The following is a 16,776-nucleotide window of genomic DNA, read 5'->3' on the forward strand; positions in this document are numbered from 1 at the left end:
CCCTCCCTTCTACTCCTGACGCCGAGCTGGGGCGGCGGCAGAGCCTCGGACAGTACAAGGAAGCACACTCTTTTTTGCCTTTTTCTGGGTCTCAGCCCCTCACACCCACTAAGGTGGAGCCGTGAGCTTCACATCCCCGAGAGTCTGAGGTTTAAGTTGGGGGGAGCAGAGGAAGGAGAAATAGCATTAAGCGTGCCCACGCACACACGTGAGGGAGTGAGTGTGTGTGCCCGCGCGAGCGCACAGGATGCCAAAGTCTTGCAAAAGTTTTTTTTTCCTTTTATCTCCTTTTTTTTTTTTGGGGGGGGGGATGAGGGCGGCGGTGATTCTGATACGGTTGGCAGGGAAGATGGGACAGGGCGTGGGTAGGAAGCACCGGGACAGAGAGACGCGGAGGGGTCTGAATCTTGCCTCCAGCTCTCAAGCCTGTGTGCCTTGGGGCAAGTGGCTTACCCTCCCAGGGACTCAGTTTTCCTAGTTTGTCTGGTTCTGGTGCGGCGGAGAGAGCGTTGGCTTGGGAGCCGAGAAATGGGAATTCTGGGTCCCAGAAGATGTGTGAGGGTGTGAGGGCCCCTCCTGGAGAAGCGGGGGAGGTCCTGGGGTGGGGCAGCATGCCCCAGGCTCCGCCCCCTGGCTTCTCCCCTCTCTGGGCTCCTTGTGGCAGGAGTGAGACCGCTGCAGCCCCAGCCCTGGCTCTTGTCCTGCTCCGCAGCCCCCAGCCTGGCCATGCCTTCCTACACCGTGACCGTGGCCACCGGCAACCAGTGGTTTGCTGGCACTGACGACTACATCTACTTGACTCTCATGGGCTCTTTGCGCTGCAGCGAGAAGCACCTGCTGGACAAGCCATTCTACAATGACTTCGAGAGGGGGGCGGTGAGTGCTGGGCTGGGGAGGGGCTCCTCCTAGAATGGTGCTTAGAGATCCCAGTGACTAGCAGGACAGGGAAGAGTCCCCTGGCGAACCCCCAAAGCTCTGGAAGCCTCTCTCTGATCTAGGGTGCCCAGAGTTGGAAGAGATCTCCTAGGTCTTGGGGGGGGGGAAGGCCAAAGGAAGGCACAAAGTTCTTTATCTTACCGGAAAGGAAACTAAGGTCCTGCTGGGGAGACAGGACACCGTCAATATCACAAAGGTAGCAAGTAGTACAGGCAGAATTCGAACCCTGAGCCCCAGACTGGAAATCCTGCACTAGATCCCCTGCACCACTCCTTTAAGAGAAGGTTTTCCCCTTGTTTTCATCCTCATAGCCCCCCTCCTTTTTGTGTAGCCCTTCTTTTCTCCCGTATGCACGGAGGGTTCCAGTTCTAAGCTCACCTCTCCAGCTAACCGGGGATGGGGATAAGGGCAGTCGAAGAAAGGTGGAGTGATTTGTCCAGGGCCACACACCTAGTTTGGGTGGCAGAGCTGCGACTAGGTGAGGGTGAGAGGCCCCCCCCCCTTTCTGGAGAAGAGGGCTGAGTCCTGGGGTGGGGTAGGGCTAGAAATTATTCATGTATTCCAGATTTTCTGACTCTCTGCCTAGTACACCAAAGAGCAGAGTTATCTAGTGGGTAGAACCCAAAATTAGGAATCAGAGGACCTACCCAATCAGGTTTGATTCCCGACATTATTCCTCAAGACTTGAGTGACTTGGGGCAACTTAATTCACTTTTCTGGGCTTCATTTTCCTCATCTGGAAAATTAGGGGTGGTAGTAGAGATATTCTCTGAGGTCCCTTTGAACTCTAAATCCTAGGAAACACATGAGCCCTTGACAGCCCTAGCCATTTATCTTGATTCCCTGTAGCACCAGTCTGTCAGGAAGAGGCCAACTCCAGGTGCCCACAAGGTGCCTCCTAGCTCTAAAGACTTGTGAAGGTGTCACCATGTAAAGTTCACCATCACCTTCACAAGTATGGTGACATCTCATTGAAAACTTGGTTGTCCCTTCCTTGATTATTTAGCAAATAGCCCCAGCCAATGACCAAAGGAAGGAAGAAGCAATTGCTGATTGCTCTTTCCTGGGGGTTAGCAGATGGACTGATGACCTGCAGTAGACTGGATCCCACAAATATCTTTGTCTTGTCTAAGCCAGCCATAATAGTATAAAGACAGTTGGATTTGAAGTGAAAAAATCTGGGTCCAGATTCTGCCTCCATGCTTGCTAGCTGTGGGGCTCTCTGAGCCTGCATTTCCTAGATGGTACCAAATAGTTTTGTCCAGGGAGTAGATATTTTCCTAACAGTTGGAGCTATCTAAAAGTGGAACCTGTGACGCAAGACATTGGAGGCAGAAAATGAGTTCCTTGTACCTGGAGGTCTTCAAGGAAAGTCTGGGTGGTTCCTGATTGGATTTTTTTGAAGGCAAAACTTAGAAAAAACAGCCAGAAGGTCCCTTATGATTCCATAACTTGGAGGCTGCAAATTAAATCCATTTTGGTAAGAAAGAATTGCCTCCATTATAGGAGATTTCACAGCAGCACCAAGTCAAGGAGAGGTTCAAAAATTATTCAATTATTTTCTTGCCAGCTCAAATCTACCAACACTTTGCCAAGCATCCACTATGTGCAAGGGCTAGGTGCAGGGGGAAGAGATGAATTTAAGTAAGAAATAGGAAGTCCTGGCCCTGACCCTCAAGGAGATCGTAAGTGATAACAGTTAGGAAAAGTAGAATTAAGGACTCTGAGCAAATCTTTTAATCTGGATAAAACTTTCCCTAGATCTTAGCATTTAGTGGTGCTGAATGAAGAAATGAATGTCAAAGAAAGACATTTTTTGCTCTTAGCTTGAATCCTCTCATTTCTCATCTTAACAGTCTAAAGTAACCCACACCACCCATTCTTCAATGTGCTGGATAGATACAATTTTCAGGCTAAAGCTTTTCAAGTTTGATTCTAAGTGAAATGCCCAGAATATCACTGGAGTCCAATGTAGTATCGATAGGAATCATACATAATTTTGCCTCTGCCTCTCTCTTGGACTCTTCTCTGAGTGGGTTAAAGTACTGATGGGCCAAAGAGACCCCATTTCATGATAAGCTCACATGATAGACTCTAATCATGGGGTAATAGTGAGGCTTCTGGGTGATATGAGATAACCCTTTAAAATGATCTATTTTATTTGTTTTTCTATTGATGCCTTTTGGGTCTTTTTTTTCCATCACCTTCATTTCTGATTATCATTCCTCTCTTCCCTGCCCTTTGAAATAGAATAATCTTTTATAACAGAGATTAAGAAAGAAAAAAAAGTACAGCAGAACCAACCTGAACACCCACCAATCATCTTTCCTGCTATATGCAATTATATCATTCATCTTAGATGATTTAGAGTTGGGAGGAACCTTTATCATAATCTAGTTGAATCTCCCTCCCTTTACAGATGAAAAAACTGAGATCTATAGAATAGAAGTGACCTACCCAAGGTCATACAGATAATAAGTGGCAGAACCTATATTTAAACTCAGTCTTCTGACTCCAAATCCGGTGTTCTTCCTAATCAATCAACCAGTCAATGGACATTTATCAAGCACCTACAGCGTACCAATACTAACCTTGGTACTGGGGATATAAACACAAAAGTGAAGCAGTCACTGCTCTTAAGGAGTCTATAGCTTATGAAGGGGAGACAGAGGAAGGAAGAGGAGGAGGAAGATAGTAATAACAATAGTTAGCATTTATAAAAGCACTTTAAGGTTTGCAAAACCCTTTACAAATATCTTATTTGGTCCTCATAGCAATCCAAGGAGGTCAGTGCAATAATTGTCACCATTTTACAGATGAAGGAACTGAGGCAGAGATTAAGTGACTTGTCTAGGGTTACACAGCTATTGAGTATCTGAGGTCACATTTGAATTCAGTTCTTCCTGACTCCAGGCCCATCACTCTATCCACTGGGTCACCTAGCTGTTGTATGGCCAATTAAAAATACAGGCTATATTTTTTAAATACCGTATGGTGGGAGGAGAGGGGATGGGGCTCATAGCACATTAAAAGCCAGAGAAATCAGGGGAATCTTCTTGGCACTTCAACTGAGCCTTGAGGGGAACCAGATTTTCCAGGAGTAGGAAGTAATGGGAGAAACATTCCAGGAACCTAAAGTTTGAAGCAGAGGTGGGTTATGGAACAATGAATATAGGAATCTGTTATTTGGCCAGAGTATGAGGAGGAGTGGTGTGTGATCAGCTGGATTCCAGATTGTGAAGGGCCTTAAATACCAAATAGAATGGTTTATTTTTTAACCTCAATTCCTGGTTTGAGGGGTGCCATCGTCAGGCTTTGTACTCTGAGAATATTTATCAGACATTGGTTGGGGATGGGTTGGAGAAGGGAGACTGCCCATATGGCAGGAGACAAATTAGGAGACTGTCATGATGGTCTAAGCAAGAAAAGATGGAGGCCTTGATAAGGGTGAATATGGAAAAGAGACAGACGGGGGGGCTGATGAAGCCGAATCAATAAGACTTAGAGACTCATAGAATCATATTAATAGGATCGTAGACTTAGTGATTTCAGGCTCATTTAGGGTCCAGCTAGGCTGGTGCCCTTGTTTTACAGGCATACACAGAGTGGTCCATGGTATCAGATTCATAGATGAAAAGTTTAGGGAGAACTTAGGTGTCGTCTAGTCCCATCCCCATCATTTTCCAGATTGAGGAACACCATGAGTTTAAATTAAGTGACTTGGCCAAGGTGACTCTCCAGGCATTGAGAAGGATTGGGACCCACGTCCTCAGGCTGCCTCCTATGCGTTTCCATACCGTGAAAAATTTTGACGATGGTGATGACTATTGGGAAAAGAAGAATGATATCTTTTAAGGACAAGATGGAGGCCCTTTCCCACTGACTTACTTTCCCCTTCCTTCTCTTTCCATGGATCCATGGAAATGATACTGAAGAATAGATACAGCTAATAAGATCTCTACCAGATTTTGTATGAGATTTGCATGGCAAATACTCCATTTTCCCCAACCGAAGTCAGAGAAGGTAAAGAAAGGCTTGGGCTCTCAAAGTCCAGAGCCATGCAAACCAGCTCAGGAGACTGAGCGGCCATTGTCCATGGGCTCATTTGTGTGGAGTTGGGGTGTTTTTTTTTCCTTTCAGCTTTTTGAGAAAGTTCCTGTTGATGCAAAAGACTTTCGCATTTTCTCTTGCACAGTCCCAGAGGCTACTTCCTCTTTTCTAACTCCAGCACAGTCTGCCTTTTCTTCTCAGCTGTGGTGAAAGAGAACACTGGGAAATGCTTGCTGAGAATGAGAGTGCCTTTTTTTTTTTTTTTTTAAATCATGGAGGTATTTGAGATCATGTTCAGACCCACTAGCATTGATCTACATTTGGGTACAGACCCACTCAACTCCAGTAGTAATTATCCCCTGTTTGCTGGTTCTTTCCATCTGGCACTACAATTTCATCAGTGTGGGGCACTCTCGGTGTTGAAACTCCTTCTGCCAGTGATGATTAGCAGTTCTTCTATAAGGGTACTAGGGTCCTTGGAGGCCATCTTGTCCAACCCTTTCATTCTGTAGATGAAGAAACAGAGGCTCAGATGTTAAGTGACTTACCCAAGGTCACATAGGTACTAAGAGTCAGAGGCAGGATTTGGACCCAGGTCCTCACTCCCGATTTAGCCCTTCTATCCACTACACCATTCTACCTTCCTAATTTATAGCCTTAGAGAGTGTCCATGAGTCTAAGAACCTAAGAGACTCATCCTTGGTCAGAGAGCCAGCATACATCAGAGGCAGGGTGCCAGGGCAGGTCCCCTCTATGTATTAAATGTACTGTTACCTTGGCCGTTTTTTTCTAGAGTCCATGAGGTAGCATAGTGGCTAGGTTATTGGATCTAGAGTCAGGGAGACCAGAACTGAATCCTGCATCAGTCACTTATTAACTATGTGGTCCTAGGCAAGTCATTTTGCCTCCTTGTGCCTCAGTTTTCTTTTCTGAAAATGGTATGTTTGAAGGGGGTAACAAAAAAAAAATAGAATATGCCTTCCCTTTCCTCTTCTCCCAGGTCTTTAGTTTTCCACCATGCCCCTGGCTACCACCCTGGGAAATGATATCTGGCTCTAATCCAATCAGGTCCCCACAGGTCTGACCTTCTTCCTCTAGCTTTTTCTTTCTTCTCTCTCTGGTTCTGCACAACTTGAGCCCATATTCCATACCATCTCTATTTTTTTCCTACTCTTCCTCCTTTTTTCCTTCCTCTTCTTCCTTCTTGCTCAATTCCTCCTCTGCCTATTTCCTTGGTGCCTTTTGCTCTCTAGGAGTCGCAGGGCTTTCTGTCCTAGCAGCGTCTTGTAAGAGGGATAAAGTTCAGTCTTGTGGAGAGTTTACTTGGCATTTGCCAGTGAGCAATATTCTTCTTCTTTTTCATTTTTTAATATTTTATTTTCCCAGTTACATGTCATAACAATTTTTAACATCTTCCAAAATTATAAGCCCCAAATTGTCCACCTCCCTATCTTCCTCCTTCCCTCCCCAAGATGGTAAGCAATCTGACCCAAGTTATACGTGTACGGTCATGCAAAACATATTTCCATATTAGTCATGTTGTTGGAGCATTCATTGTTAACAAAATGAGGCAAAACCAATAAATGTTCTAACTGTTCTCTCAAAGGCTACCGGTGATCTCTTCACTGCTGATTCATTGGCCTTTTTTCATTCTGTCATTCTTGACCTTTCTGTGTGTTGGGACACATTCTTCCTCCTCCTCCTTGGTTTCTCTCATAGTTTTCTTCTACCCATAGAATGACTATTTCTCAGTCTCCTTCCAGGTTAATATTCCTCTTTCCCCAAGCATGGATGGGTTTTGTCCTGAGCCCTCTTCTCTTCTCTGTTTCTACTCCACCTTGATGAGTTTTCTCCATTGTATTTTATATTAACCCACATTTTCAGATGGGTACATTTTATTATATTAAGGACTATCCTTGAGGAACTACTGAGCTGAGCCCTTAGGACTCAGCCTAGAACACTCGCCCCTCCATGTCCTATACCCAGCCATACAGTTTGGACCCAGGTTCAGTCCTGGAGAGCCTGTCGCTGGTGAAAGGGGGAGGGATTTTCTTATACCCATTGATTTATTGAATCCACCACCCAAGATCCCCAGGGATAATTTTAATGATAATTAAAGCTAATCTTAAGGAAAGAAATAAAAGAAATGTTCTAAGTGTCCAATATTAATTGTCATGCCATAGATAAGTTATATTAAACACCCAAGGAACACAAATAAAAACTTATAAGCATCCATTAATAGAACAGGAATCAGCAACAAATTTTAAACTACTTATATAATATGCCAGGATCAGGACACTTAAGCATCATCGAAACATAAAGCAGCCTAGAGCATTGCTAGACATTATATATTTCATCTTGGCTGGGCAATGTCCAAATAACTCTTGGTACTTATTTGCTAGCCAAACAGGCTTAAAAACAGACTTAGAGGATCATCCTCTCTGAAGCTTCCCTTGCTGTCTTCTAAGCCTTTCGAACTCACAAGGCCTGGACATCCCTCCCTGGACACATGTTTTGCCCAAGATTATGAAAAAAACAAACATTAAAAGAGAAAAGGCATCCAGATATCCCACAGTCCTTCTGACTGAGTCCATGCCACATGGGAAGTGGTGGTAGAATTGTCATGAGACCCTTTCTTCCCCAACTCTTATTGGAGTACATGATACCTCTTGAGAGTTATAGCAAAGAGAGCCCCATCTCTACGTTTTTAAAAGTCCAGTGGCCAGGGGCAGCTGGGTAGCTCAGTGGATTGAGAGTCAGGCCTAGAGACAGGAGGTCCTAGGTTCAAATCCAGCCTCAGACACTTCCCAGCTGTGTGACCCTGGGCAAGTCACTTGACCCCCATTGCCCACCCTTACCACTCTTTCACCTAGGAGCCAATACACAGAAGTTAAGGGTTTTAAAAAAATAAAAAATAATAAAAGTCCAGTGGCCAGTAAGGGCACTTGTCACTGGCCGTTCTGCCTTTTCTAAGTCCCAGAGTAGTTGGAACAGATTGGGACAAACAGGAATGTAAAAATCTCTTGGTATCAAGAAACCAGTCAATATAAAGAATATCAAGGGTGGGAACTGGACTGCCTAGCTGAGTTTGTACGTTGGCTCCTTTGAAAGTAAGCTTTATTGTGATTGTTTCTGCCAGTGCTTAGCACAGTCCCTGGCACATAGTAGACACTTAGCTATTGTTTATTGCCTTCCTCTTCCTCAGAGAGACACATTTGAAACCAGTGAGATGTCTTCTAAAGCCAAACCAAAGGCTTAGTTCCTCAGTCCTTGAAAAAATTGCTTAAGTAAGGATCACAGAACAAGACCTATGGCATATAGAGAAGCAATTTCCTCTTTTCTACCTCAGTGGCATGTTGGCTGATAGGAATGTTAAAAGTGTTGACCCTTTGTGTAACCCACAAGACAAGGAAGAGCCTATCCATATTCAGAACTAGAGAGAGATTTGAAATTTCACGTACCAAATGAAGTTATAACCAAATTTCACATAATACACAGAAATGGATCATTAAGCTAAATGGAAAACAAAAGGTCATAAAATATTGGAAGGTAAGGGAATGACTTCTATAGTCATTGTAGAAATGTGGAAAATTTTTATTAATCTACACATAGAATCATGGAAGATAGATGGATTTGAATATATAAAAATGAAGAATTTTTGCATAACCCAAAGCAAGGTACCTGCCGTACTTATCTTATAGTGGTGTTGTGAAGATCTAATGAGCTGAGGCCTACAAAGCACCTAAAAATCCTTTAGGGTTTGTAAACTACACACAAACACACACACACACACACACACGCACATACGCACATACGCACATGCACACGCACACGCACACGCACAGAGCTAAAATGTAAATAAAACTTGAAGGTTTACAAAATGCTTTATAGATAAAATCCCATTAGAGCCACATGACTGTGTGTGATAGGAGACACAGGTATGCCTATCTCCATTTTACATATGGGGAAACTGAGGCACACACCATTCCATAGGCTCATGAGATTGCAGGTTTCAATTGAGTTCTGCCCTTTTGGAGCAACCTCTTGACATGATGTGAGTTCTTCTTTCCCAAAAAAATTCAACACAATCTTCCCAAGATTATTATCACCATCATGTGGTTCACACACTCTACCTCAGAAGGTAAATACAATAAGGAACACCCTTCCTTTTAGACCAGCCCCATCAAAATGTCTCCTTTTGCCAGAATATCAGCTGAACTCACTGATTGATTGCTCTGAGAAGTTTATACCTTTCTTAAGCAAAATGAGAAGATTTCTAGCTCTCATTTTTCAGTAGTATGGTTATTTTTTTAAATGAAACTTCACATTTTCTAGAGAATCTCAGTTCAGTTCAATATGTATCTATTTTTAATCACCTACTGCATACCATGTCCTTTGCTAGGCACTGGGAATACAAAGACAATATGAAATAGTCCCTGCCTTCAAGGGGCTTACCTTCTCCTTAGGGTCAGAGGATCATAGATTTAGAATGGGAAGAGAATTTCTAGATCATTGAATCCAATTCCCTCCTTTACCAAAAAGAAGACTGAGTTCTGGGGGAGGGGGGACTTGACCAGGTCGTGCAAGTTGGAAATGGCAAGGCAGAATTTGAACCCAGGTTCTCTTGACTTCAAATTTAGCACCCCCCTGCACAGTACTCTCTTTCTTAAAATGAAATGACACAAAGCTAGCCAAGTATAATTTAAGATAAGCAGGAATGAGAGTAAAGGAGAGATTCAGAGAAAGTGCGCCAGGCATATTTGAGGATGGAAGGAAGCTTTTGGTTTGGGGAAATCAAGGAACTCTCAAAAAGGGGAGGAGATGACAACTGAGCTGATCTTGGGAAGAAGTTGAAGATTTTGAAAGGCAGAAATAAGAAGCAAATGAATTCTAGACCTGTGTAAATGAATGGAGGTAAAAAATTGACTGGATTTTGGGAAGCCCCCAGTGGTTCTATCTGACCAGAATTCAGGGTATAAGAAAGGATGGAAAGACAGATTGGAACCAGAAGTAGAGGACCTTTAGTTCCAGGCTAAGGAATTTGTATTTGATCCTAGAGGCACTAGAGAAGCACTAAATATTTTTGAGCAGGGAGTGACAAGGTCAGATCTATACCTTAGGAAAACTATTTTGAAAGCAGTAGATTGGAGAGGAGACTGAGTGGAGAGGACAGTGGAGGCAAATGGAACAATTAGGTATCTATAATAGTTCTGTCTAAGTGAGAGAAGTGATGATGACCTAAATTAGGATGATAGCTGTGTTGACTGGACGAAAGTAGATGGTTGAGAGATTATATAGAGGTAGAATTGACAGGAAGATGCAGAGATGGACCTGGGTGTCTGCAAGGATGTGGGTGTTATCACTAAATTTGATCTTCTCAAGTAGAGGGTGCTAATGAAATGGATTAAATTTCTTTGATGAATGGAGTATTTCATCACTTTTTCATGTGTATATTGATGTAATGGAGAGAACATTGGGCTTAGGGTTTGAAAAGACCCATATTTGAATTCTTCCTCTAACATTTATTGGCAGAGTGACTAGGAAAATTCCTTAACTTTGTGTGCTTCGGTTTCCTTATCTATTTGGAGTTAATATTTGTGGTTACCTACATCATGAGGTTGTGAGAAACAAATGAGATAATGTTTATAAAGTGCTTTGTAAACCTTAAAACATTATGTAAAAATCAGCTATCACAGTTTCTTTTGAGAACCAAAGATCTAACTGCTAAATTCAGCCTTTTCCCAATTCTTGATCTCTCTCCAGCTTTTGACATTGGTAACCTCCACTTATTCTTTTTTTTCTTAAGCTCTTACTTTTCATTTTAGAATCAATACTGTGTTTTGGTTCCAAAGCAGAAGAGTAGTAAGAGCTAGGCAATGGAGGTTAAGTCACTTGCCCACGGGTCACACAGCTGGGAAGTGTCATATCTGAGTCTAAATTTGAACCTCCCATCTCTAGGCTTGGCTTTATATGCACTGAGCCATCTAGCTGCCTCCGCCCTGTTTACTCTTCCTCTCTTGGCTTCCCTAACTTTCTCTTGGTTCTCCTCTTACCTGACTGACTATTCCTTCTCAGACTCCTTTATTGAGTATCATCTTCTCAACCTCAAGTCTTCTTTTCTCTTTTTTCTACACTCCCTTGGTAATATCATCAATTCCCATAGGCCAAATTAACACCTCTAGACAAATGACTCTCAAATTTAACCCTAATCACCATGCTGAATTCCAGTTCTTTATTATTTTATCTATGGACATCTTATCTTAAACTCAATTCGTCCCCAAAAGAATTCATTATTGTTGCCATAAACTCATCCTTCTTCAAAACCTCACTATCTCTGTTGGGGGTACCACTCTCCTTTCAGTCACCCAGATTTATAACCAAGAGAAATTTCTGACTCTTTTCCTTCTATTTCCTAATCTAGTCATTTGTCCATTCTTGACTTCCTTCTCCTTCCATTTCCTTATCCAGTCATTTGTCCATTCTATCTTTATCAAATCTGTCAAACTTATTACCTTTGTACTCATCTCTTTCTGCCTTTACTATTACAATAGCTTATTATTTGGCCTACCTGCTTCTTGTCTCTCCTCTTTCTTATCCATTCATTCTCCACAGAGTAGCCAAATTTATATTCCTAAAATACAGATCTAGCTATGTCAGCTTCACAAATAAGAATCTTCAATGACTTCCTGCATCCTCCATGATAAAATACAAATTCTCAGCTTGGTATCTAAGACTCTTGAAAACCTGGCTCCTTTGTACTTCTCCAGACTTATATTAGCAGCAGCTAGATGGCACTGTGTATTGAGAGATTGGACCTGGAGTGCAGAAGATTTGAATTCAGTTCCTAACTTGAACACTAGCTGTGCAATTCCGGACAAATAATTTAGCTTCTCTTCAACTTCCACATCTATAGAATGGGCATAATAATAGGACCTACCTTCCAGGGTAGTTGTGAGTATCAAATGAGAGAATATTTGTAAAGCACTTTGCAAACCTTGAAGTGCTGCATAGATGCTGTTGTTATCATTATTACTATCATTCATGCACCCTATTTTAGTCAGACTGTTCTGTTCCCTATTGTCCTCATTTGTAACCCTTCAACTCTTTCCCCATTGTCTTTGCATCATGTCAGGGAATCCATTCTTTCTCTTCAATTCAATTTAACAAACATTAATTAATCTCCTACTGTGTGCCAGGTACTGTGCTAGGCACAGGGCATACAAATAAAGAGATAGTTCTTGCCCTCAAAGAGCTTATAATCTACTGGGGGGAAGTCACTATACAAAAGGTAGCTGAAACGGGGATGGGGTATGGAGCCACCCAGTGTACTTATCACAGTAGGAACCAAGCAGAGCCAGTGATGGAAAATGGACAATTAATTGCCAAGTTCTGAGCCCTCTATAAATTAGGAGGACTCCATTACTGTAATATGTATCTCTATATTTTTCACCAAATTGTGATCTATTCACCTAAAATTTTTAATTGAATGATATTCTGGTGTCTTGACCAACTCTCTCCCCCCACTATATCTATATCTATATATCTTAAATAGTCATCATTTCCTCCCCAAGCCACTTTATATACTTTAGTTACCACCCAACACAGTTCAGCTGCTTCTTTGTTTCCCATCAATGGCATTTATATTGAGGTGTATGTTAATAAAGCCAAAACTATTGTTTCTTTTATATATTCCTGAAGCAATTACATTATATCATCATATAAACACTCTTACTGTCTTGTTGGACTGCCTTCAACTCTACTACTGTTTTATTATCCCTTTATAGAAATTACTGTAAACCAAATGCTTAGTTAGCTAATCTAGCTAAAGAGATCATCTTAAAAGGAAGCATAATTTCTCTAAATTCAGGGTATACCAGTTATTTCTGCTGTTCCTCATTTGGGTGAAAAATCTTGAGTTATTCAGATAACATTTTGTTGATATGGATGTTTTTTCTTTGGCTTATTTTTTAAAAATTTCTCTATCATTATAGTTTTGGAGTCTGATGACAAAAGACTGGGTTTTTTGAATCTAGAATTTATCCTTTTTCACCATCTACTGTATTCTATATATTTGCAATTTATCTCTTATTTTAATAACAGAAACTTTTACTGGCATGATTTCCTAAAATCATATTTAACTTTTTTCTTTTTCATCCTTTTCAGGAAATTTATTATGTCTTAATTTATTTCTCTGAGTCAACTCTAGTTTTTTAACTTTTGTTTGGAGGTTGTTGAGTAATTTTCAGGTGTATAGATTTTTTTTAGCTTTTTTTTTTTGCTTATTGTTCTACTACCTATACTGTTTTTTCCTCCCAATAAAGCAATTCTATTTCTCATCCACATTTTTATGTTATCCATGGATAATTCCAAGTTATAAAAAGTTCTTTTATCCTCTTGTTTGTATCTTTTAAAAAAACTTTGTCAGTTCTATTCTTATTTAATTTAGCATGGTTATTACTCACAATTATGTTTTGTAATAGTTTCAATTCCATTTGTGGGGGATATTGTTGGTGTTAAATTAATCTTTTCCCTCACTTAGTCTCCCCTAAAATTTTGTTTAATCCACAATGTCTATTCATTACTAGAGGTGTGTTTTTAAAATCTATTTGCTATATCTTTTACTTTTCCAGAAGTTTTCTTTGGCAATCTATTGCTGCCTTTTTTTTTAAGGAAGGTGTTGGGAGTTCCTAGCTTTCTTATTTCTTTATTCTCCTATCTTGTCAAAGGACCAATACTTTTATTAAGCTTACCAAATGAAGAATAGAAAACTTGAAATCTGGATATCCCTTGGCAAAAGAATCAAATAACCATGGAGACAGGGAAAAGAGTGGAGCCTACAGATACACCATCAATCTTCCATTTGTTCTACAATGCAAGAAAACTTCAAATGATTGGTTGGCATAGATCTGTTAGAACTTTAATATGTTTATTAGACTACAAGTTGCATTTGTTTTTTTTTATTCTGTACAGGTAGATTCTTATGATGTGACTGTGGATGAAGAACTGGGAGAGATCCTTCTGATCAAAATTGAAAAACGAAAGTATTGGCTCCATGATGATTGGTATCTTAAGTATATCACTTTGAAAACTCCCTATGGAGAATACATTGAGTTCCCCTGCTACCGCTGGTTTTCTGGAGAGGGAGAAGTTGTCCTCCGTGATGGGAGAGGTGGGTCCTAGAAGACTTCTTTCAAGGGCTTAGATTGCAATGTAATTATGGCTTGAGGGATGCTGTGCTTACCAGAGATCCAGGATCTTAGAAAAGAAGGGTAGAAATTGTCTGGTTCAGCACCACTACTTTGAGATAAGGGAACTGACCTCAAGACTTGCTTTTCTTCCTTGAAATTCCTCTTCTTTTATGTAAACTCTAAGACTCAAGAGTGGGAGAGCTCCCTTCTCTTAATAACACCCACTTCCATGGTCATGTACCTCTTGGTCTCCTTATAGCTAGTGGTGCCAAAATTCAAGTTTGAGGCCCAATCTGAAGATGGATCAGCCCTTGATTGAAGCCTAGGCTCACCATTACTTCTTACAATAGGAACGGATGCCATGGGACTTCCATTTCTTTCTACAGGTTGGTAATTCCCTCTGGTTGCTCTTATATTTGTTTTCTCTTCATCCTTTCATAGCAAAGCTGGCTAAGGATGACCAAATTCACCTCCTCAAGCAACATAGACGCAAAGAACTAGAAACTCGACAGAAGCTCTATCGGTGAGTTATTAAGGGCATAAAAAAATGTAATGGTACAACTCTGATTTCTGCTAATGCCCTTTTCAGACCAATTGCACATTTTGGTCTATGTTCTAGCACACAACCTGTTAATAATTCTCTGCATACTACCTTCCATCTCGTGGCTCCAGGTCTTGGCATAAGCTTTCTCCTATGTCTGGACAATACTCCCTTCTCACTTTCACCTCAAAGCATCTCTAGTTTCCTTGAAAGCTCAGCTCCATTGCCCCATTTATAAGAAACCTACCTCATTCTTCCCCCTCCCCCAAACCACCTCTGTTGCTAGGTTCTTTCCTCATGAAATTGTGTTGGTATTTCCTTTTCTATTATGCTGCCTCCCTGATAAAATGTGAGCTTCATGAGGGCAGAGACATCCATTTTCAAGGTCACATCCTTAGTATCTAGCTTGGTGACTGGCATATAGCAGATGCTTAATAAATGCTGGTTGATTTAAATTAGAATTTGCACGTGAACAGCTGCCCAGGCCCTAAAATGCCCTTGCACACAGCTTCTTTGATCATTTCTGCTTTTGTGTTACCATGGAGTGAGCTCAGACTGGCTGGCTTACTCTTTGCCCCCTTTCCCATCTCATATCTCACCACTGGATAGATGAAGAGATGGGAGGAGGGAAGGGGATCCAACAGAACTAAGTAAAAACTGTGTTGGTTCCTAGGAGGGGTGGAGGCAGCCCTGGCCTTGAGGCAGGGCAGGTAGGAAAAGGAAATTTTTGTCTGTGGCAAGAAATGGATGGGCGAGTCTATACCTCATCCTTTGCCCAAGCTCTCTTTTTCTCTCAGCTAAAATTAGAACTATTTAGCTCAGCTGTGGACAAGTGATTCATTTATGGGCCCAGCTTACTGTTAGAGCCCCAACAAGCCATTGTGGCAAACAGCTGTTGGGCTTTCAAAGGGGAAGTTGCCCCCGGGAGAGGCTCCCCAAAGCCCTTTCAGAAGAGGGTGGGGAAAGGCTGGTGTTCCTTTACATGAGTTGATTTTGTTTCATCAAAAGAACTTGGGGTATCCCAGAGGAAGGTAGAGATAGACAAAGATGATTAGGGGCTGCAGAGACACTGGGTTTGAAGCTGGATCATGAGATCATGGCTCTAGAGCAGAAGGGACCTTGGGGACACCTAGTCTGACCTCATCTGATAGATGAGAATACTAGGGGAGAGCAACCCAGTTGGTGAAGGACCTCAACACCATACCATGCAAAGAGTGGTTGAAATGATGAAGAGAAGGAAGATTTGGAAGGGAGGGGATTAAAATCATAGAACAATAGAGTTGGGGGGGGGGATCTCTGAAGCCATCTAGGCCAGGGATTCTGGACCTTTATTGTGTTGTGGAAATCTTTGGCAGACTGGTAAAGCCTATGTACTTCTTCTCACAATAATATTTTTAGATGCATAAAATAGATATGTCAGTTTACAAATGAAACAAATTAAATAGAAATACAGCTATCAGATATTTAAAAAAAAAACCACTTCACGGTCCACAGGGTAAGAACTCCCTGATCTGGTACAACCCTAACCTGAAAAAGACTTCTCTAACAGATTCAGTGTTTGCTCAAAGTCTTTGATGTCTTTGATTCTGGCTTGGCTTGGTCTTTCCTCCATGCCCCACTGTGGCTGACTTTACTTGTACGCTCACTTTTAGCTTTACTGCAGCTGCCTCTCAGGTACTGTATTGCTGTTTTCCTCTGGCCTTCTAAACTGAGTCAGACTTCCTGGAAATTATACCAGCTAACACTTTGGCCCTTCTGTGGGTAGAGCGATATCCCAACCATCCTTAGATTTCTCCGATTTGCCCTGACTGACAGGTTAAAATGGGTCCTGCTTAGTTTCAACTCAGTGGCTTTCTACTACTCAGCAAGCAGGCAGAAGCCATGACCAAAATGCTGTCCTCTAGCCAAGCTCCAAACGGCAGCAATGACGAACCTTTCTGGACTACCATATGTCTACTCTTTGGCACTGGTAGCTAATGCCCCTGCCTTCCCCTGAATTGTTTGCTCAGGGTCACCGTCATGCCCTCAGGCCATAGTCTCTTCAGCTCTTTCCATTTTCCT

The 16,776-nt window shown here is 41.8% G+C and overlaps 1 protein-coding gene across 4 annotated transcripts in view; it reads left to right on the forward strand.

The window, feature by feature from the left end:
• The first annotated feature begins 726 nt into the window (after window positions 1–726).
• The window catches only part of ALOX5 (arachidonate 5-lipoxygenase), a 65,667-nt gene continuing 49,617 nt past the window's right edge, over window positions 727–16,776 (forward strand). For all 4 annotated transcript variants that reach the window (XM_044662883.1, XM_044662881.1, XM_044662884.1 and 1 more), the window contains exons 1-3: window positions 727–876; window positions 13,957–14,155; window positions 14,616–14,697. In XM_044662883.1, the coding sequence (XP_044518818.1) occupies window positions 727–876; window positions 13,957–14,155; window positions 14,616–14,697 (431 nt within the window). The remainder of the gene's footprint in view (window positions 877–13,956; window positions 14,156–14,615; window positions 14,698–16,776) is intronic.

This window comes from Gracilinanus agilis, chromosome 2, assembly GCF_016433145.1.
Source record: "Gracilinanus agilis isolate LMUSP501 chromosome 2, AgileGrace, whole genome shotgun sequence".
Classification (NCBI taxonomy): Eukaryota; Metazoa; Chordata; class Mammalia; order Didelphimorphia; family Didelphidae; genus Gracilinanus; species Gracilinanus agilis.